This window comes from Pygoscelis adeliae, unplaced genomic scaffold, assembly GCF_000699105.1.
Source record: "Pygoscelis adeliae isolate BGI_AS28 unplaced genomic scaffold, ASM69910v1 Scaffold49, whole genome shotgun sequence".
In the NCBI taxonomy this organism is placed as follows: Eukaryota; Metazoa; Chordata; class Aves; order Sphenisciformes; family Spheniscidae; genus Pygoscelis; species Pygoscelis adeliae.
In genome coordinates this window covers 301829-307894 of record NW_008825545.1, presented here as the reverse complement: position 1 = coordinate 307894, position 6066 = coordinate 301829, and the positions used below count along the sequence as shown (strand labels likewise).

The 6066-nt window shown below is 43.0% G+C and overlaps 1 protein-coding gene across 1 annotated transcript in view; it reads left to right on the top strand.

Annotated features, from left to right (window-relative positions):
• The first annotated feature begins 3921 nt into the window (after window positions 1-3921).
• Window positions 3922-6066, top strand: part of MAPK11 (mitogen-activated protein kinase 11) — a 35442-nt gene continuing 33297 nt past the window's right edge. The window contains exon 1 of the mRNA XM_009332027.1: window positions 3922-3926. Coding sequence (XP_009330302.1) covers window positions 3922-3926 — 5 coding nt within the window. The remainder of the gene's footprint in view (window positions 3927-6066) is intronic.

The following is a 6066-nucleotide window of genomic DNA, read 5'->3' as shown; positions in this document are numbered from 1 at the left end:
GCCCTCCGGAAGTCCATGGTTGCAGTTTTGCTGCCCCCCCTCCTTACTTCACCAAGAATTGAGAATTCTACCATTTCATGGTCTCTAAGCCCAAGACAGCCTCCGACCACCACATCTCCCACCAGTCCTTCTCTGTTTGTAAACATCAGGTCGAGCGAGGCACCTCCCCTGGTAGGCTCACTTACCAGCTGTGTCAGGAAGTTGTCTTCCACACACTCCAGGAACCTCCTAGACTGTTTCCTCTCTGCCGTGTTGTATTTCCAGCAGATGTCCGGGAAGTTGAAGTCCCCCATGAGAACAAGGGCCAGCGATCGAGAGACCTCTGCCAGCTGCTTGTAGAACGCTTCATCTGCCTCTTCATCCTGGTTGGGTGGTCTATAACAGACTCCCAGCAGGATATCTGCCTCATTGGCCTTCCCCCTCATCCTTACCCATAAACACTCAACCGTATCATCATCACAATCGTTGAGCTCTATACAATCGAAACATTCCCTAACATACAGGGCCACCCCGCCGCCTCTCCTTCCTCTCCTGTCCCTTCTGAAGAGTTTGTAGCCACCCATTGCAGCACTCCAATTGTGAGAGTCACCCCACCATGTTTCTGTGGTGGCAACTAAGTCATATCTATCCCGCTGCACAGCGGCTTCCAGCTCCTCCTGTGTGCACTTAGTGCGTAGAATAAACACAATTTTAGCCAAATTGACAACTCATTAATATAATTGCTCTAATACATAAATATTTTTGGATTGTGATTAGAGGAATTCCTAAGTAGAAATGCACAGTCATTTTAACGATCCCATGGTGTTTTCTTTGGAGCCAAAAGAGACAACACAACAGCCAATTAAACAGCCTTCTTTGAGCGTGATGTCTTATATGCATCAGAAAAGCATAGAGCTTGGTGTACATGGGCTCTTACATCCACATCTGCTTTTATCTTTGGAGTGTCTTCAGAGTCAACGAGGAGAAATTTACAACTGATGTTTATTCAGGACATAAACCCAAATTAATGCATTTGGAACAATGTGTTCTTGCTCCCATTCACATAATGAAATTTGCCTTTGACTTGAATGGGAGCAGTGCTGGGCTCTCCACAGCTACTGATTATACATGTCAATATTAGGCTGTGTTTGAATGATGCTGTATTATGCATAAGAATAAAGTTGTTGTGAGACATCAGGCAACATAATTACATGGATTGCAAGAGAAATACAAAGCAAAATATAGCACTATATATTAATAGCCCATCTCAGCCTTCCCTCATTATATCTGGACCTTTGTTTACTTAATTAGGAATTATTTTAAAGTTAAATCTGTATTTATTTTTCTGATGATGGCCTTGTTCTGAATGTACATACACTGAGAAGCCCTTGTTGACATGACTGAGCAGGATATTGTGTTCTATTAAATTTACTTTGGAGACTTCTGACGCCAATTGCTAGCATGTTTTGATTGACTAGATTGATTAGATGATGATTAGAGGTTTAGATTGGATATTAGGAAAAATTTCTTCACCAAAAGGGTTGTCAAGCATTGGAACAGGCTGCCCAGGGAAGTGGTGGTGTCACCATCCCTGGAAGTATTTAAAAGACGTGTAGATGTGGTGCTTAGGGACATGGTTTAGTGGTGGACTTGGCAGTGCCAGGTTAATGGTTGGACTCCATGATCTTAAAGGTCTTTTCCAACCTAAACGATTCTATGATTCTATAATTTTATGATTCTACGTTTGCAGTCCCAATCACATTGAAAATCTAATATCAACATGAGCTTAGAATAATACCCATATGTTGTTCCCGGATGAAGAAAACACTGTCACCCTGTACTGGTAGGCTACAGGAGGCCAAGATACACTTCACTATAATTTCAGGTAAAGGAGACTGATTTTTTTTCAGAATTACATTCATTTAACAGGATATTGGAAAATATTTCCCACCCTGCCTCCATAGCAGTATGAAAGGAATATTTGAAAAATGTTATCAATGTCTGCAAACAATAATCATAGCTAGTGCAAGTGCTATAACTATCTGAGGTAATATCAATCATATATTTATCCTTAAAATAGGGAAACAATCCTAGCCTCAGTTCATAAATGTGGAAAGGTGGCACAGGGGTATCTAGTGACCATCCCAATTCCACATAGAAAGAATGGGGGAGAGAAGGAAACAAAGGCCCAGCTGTGAACTCAAACCATATTAGAAGCTGTCTTCTCAGAAAGAATAAAAACCTATTCTTGCCATGTAATTATTATGATATAAGCCAGATTTTAAAAGTCTTAAATAGCAGGATTAGTCAATAGCAGGATTCCTCAGTGGATTTCATACCTAATCATAGGTATGAATTTCATACCTAATCATAGGTATGAAATACCTTGGGTTTTTCATCATCAAACTTGAGGTTCAAAATGAGTAGCTAAATTTTAACTGTTTTCTCCAAAGCAAGACCCTTCATCTTCTCACAATGTCAAAAAATTTTCTCCAGTTTAAATATCTAAGCTGTAACAGGACGTAATAGTCTCAGGCTGGAGCAGGTCATCTGGGGTGCTATATAAGGCGTCTAAATAGGTATTCAGCAGCAAAGAGTGCTAATAGAAATAAGAGTGATACTACCTTGCAGGAATATGCAACAAGTGTCTTGTAATTCAGTAACAAAGATATGCAGTCTCTCACAAAGCCATCTCATGGAAACTGATGTATTAGGACTAGCTAATGATTGACTTGCTATTTACAGAAGGCTTCATTAAGCCTTTCCTGCTGCCTGTACTTTGCCTTTTCTGTTGTTAGAAACAGCGACATCTTTCCTATGTTATAATTACATATTCATAGAAGTGGTTTCAGAAATTCGCAAGAACCTGCAAATAAAACCAGCGCTATAGCTAACCGCCACAATGCTTTATCATTAATAGTAATGTATATAACATTCCAAGATAAATTTTTCTTTTATAAAGATGTTAATTATTCCTTACAACATTTTCAAAAGAAAGCGGCATAGGAAGCATCTTCATGGCATTCTCGGGTTTATTTTACTGTTATTAATTTCAGGTGGACATGGCAAAATCTATTAATGGGCATCTCCAAATTCAAAATTAAGTCTGTAACAGATCTAGTGACAGAATCAAGGTGGTTCACCCTAAAACCTCACTGATACTTGGTAAATCTTTAGTTAGAGATTTTGCTGTAACCTACGTTTACAGCAATTATATTGAGAACAGTCTGAACTCTGATCTGCTGACAGTCTGTCCGATGTTTTCCAAAGCCTGTTTTAAATCAGTGCTGGGTTTACAATAATATGATTATGTTTCCAACCAGGAAATGATACATTTCCAGTACTAAGGTGGCATTTTCTTTCTTTGAGTTTCCATGTTCATTATTAGTATGAAAGTTGCAATCTTTAAACTGCGTTACATATTAAATTTGTGATTCCTAAACTGAAAATCAAAACAGAGCGAGAAAGAGAATGAATGAGAATCAAGAGGAGCCAGAAGGAGGTTAGCAAAGATGTGCAAGCTTTCAGCACTGTATCAAACAAAAAAAGGAAGTAAGAGAGGAATGAGGAATAACTGGAAATTAGTAACTCACAACTGGCTAAAATAGCAAATTCCTTTGTTTTAATTGGGGTTTGTTCTAGTGAGAATAACGTAGGGTTTGACTATGCAGTGCAAGAACAGCCACAATAGAAAAGTAGTGCCCTGCTACACCAGCAAGTTTTCTTCCTTCAGTACCTGCTGGAACTGCTGTGCATCAGGGGGACCGCGCATCCCCTCCCTCCCGGGGGCATGGCCTCCTCACGCCTGCAGCCAGGGCTCACGTCCACACCTGACGCCCTGCTCACCAGGCGAGAGGCTCACACAGCTGGATCCTACCCCACGTGCTGCCTGGCGTCTCAGCCTACCCCACTGCAGCACACGGGCCTCCCTCCCACGCCGTGATGCCGTATGTGAAATGCAGCGAGTCCTGCTGACCTGTCGCCCTCCGGCCATCAGCACCTGGCGTGGCGAGGAACTGCCACAGAGAGATACGCAGCCGTCAGGGCAGGAGGGGAAGGGGTGTGCAGTGTCCACATCAGTTTTATGGCCTCCCCCTGTCCACGGGCAGCCCCAACGCAGCCTCAGGCACAGTTTAATGTAGCACTCTTTCATGTATAGGAAATGAAAGTTCCTAAGACGGCAACGTACATACAGAGGAAGCCATGACCTTATCTCTTCCTTACACCTTCACACCTCTTCAGAGTGCGCTCGCTCTCCTCTCTCTTGTACACACACAGACCTGGCCGGCCTGTAAGACAGGAACTAAAAGACGAGAATGCTGCTGAGGAGGGAGCTGCCTCTTCTTCCTCATGCGCTTCCGCAGAGCCGGCAAAGATGGATGAGCTGCTTCTGCTGTGGGAGGAGCAGCTGTCAGGGCTTGCTTTAGGGGAGGCTTCAGGAGACCTGTAACCTACCTAGCTCTGAGACAACTCAGATGTGCTGTCCTCTTACGTTTTCTAATATCTCCCTCATTACATGGAGTCAAACATCGTATATGTAGTATCCAATAAAACAAGGTAATCAAACACAAGCTCAGAGTCATGATTGCAATACAAATACCTGACAGAAGCTCACAGAGGACAGGAAATTGAGAGAGACTGCAAATATCATCAAGACAGAAAATTAACTCCTGTGGAAATTGCACAATTAGAAGCTTGCGCAGATATGGATAGACTCAACTTCCAAAAATCATGGCTACAGTTAGCAAGAAATAATCTAATACTTGCTGAGTGGGTGAGGGTCAGAAGCCAGAACACCTCCAGAGACCATGCAGAATAAAAGTCAGCGAGTAGGATTATTTGCTTCATTTTGGCACTGGAAAACATTTGGTCCTGCTTACTTTTTTTTGGCGGGGGTGGAAATATTTCTTCTTGGCTTAGTGTAGAGTGACTGCACTGTCATTCTGACTTTAAAACTCAAAATGGTGGTACTGAGAAAAATAAGATATATGAATGCATTGTTGGATTTTTCACACTTACCACTTCCTTCAAGTACTATGCCCTCTGCACAGAAATTCAAGTGGGACCAAGGAGCAGTCTGGAGAGGACTGGAGATGTCTGTTGCACTAGAGCAGGGTAGAAGTGAGAACTAGGCTACGGCTTTAAGGAGTACTTAGTACCCCTTGAGTGGATGGCTGCAGATAAATGGCTGCAGTAGCATCATTCATATATTTTTTAATTTGAAATGCACTGAGCAAATGCCAAAGTTGCTGGCACTGTTCACTCTAGTAGTCCTAGTATGGAAGTCCTGTCATGCAACATGGGCTGGGCTTTCGGAGCTGGAACTCGAACTATCCAGTGTTTGGAGCATCCATACAACTTGCCTTCTGGCTCATCCTGCTCACAAGTATTCAAGCGTACATGTTCTGTACTCTCACAGTGATGTCCTATCACGAGCTGAGCATCTGTTTGTCAAAGTGAACTGCAATTCATGGTATAGGAACACAGTGGATTTCTATAAGGATTCTGAAAAGAGGGGATTTACATTCCACAGTGATTCAAAGGCAGGTGCGGAGCAATCACCATACGCTGTATCTATGCAAGCAGGCTACACACAAGTTATTTAGAGGTGCTCAAGGAAGCATAAGAAGTTATAGAAGGCAATAATACATAGCAAAATATACTGGTAACGTTGCAGTAGCGCTGCAATGATTCCGTGAGTCACTGAGATACTGTATAAAGCACATTTTGAAAAAAGAAAAAAAAGCAGTAAACAAATCAGAGAACATTTTACGTTAGTTGGTGCATGTGTTTTGGGAATTTTTAAATTTTTCCTCTGTTATCCTGAGAGCTCGAGTCTTCCTTGATGAAGGCGGAGGTGTTCAGATGATTGAATGTTTGCAGGAGTTAATGCTTTAAGGGGGAATTCTAGGTACTAGGGGACTCCCAGTAAATCCGGGAGGTCTGGCCGGAGCTCTGCCAGTGAGCGAGGCTGGCCCCGCGGGCCCGTGGGCGATGCCCCGACTCAGACCCGGCGCAGGGTCACCGCCTCTGTTGCTGCAACCCGAGCGGGGAGGGGCCCGGAAGCGCAAAGGGCCGTTCCGGACG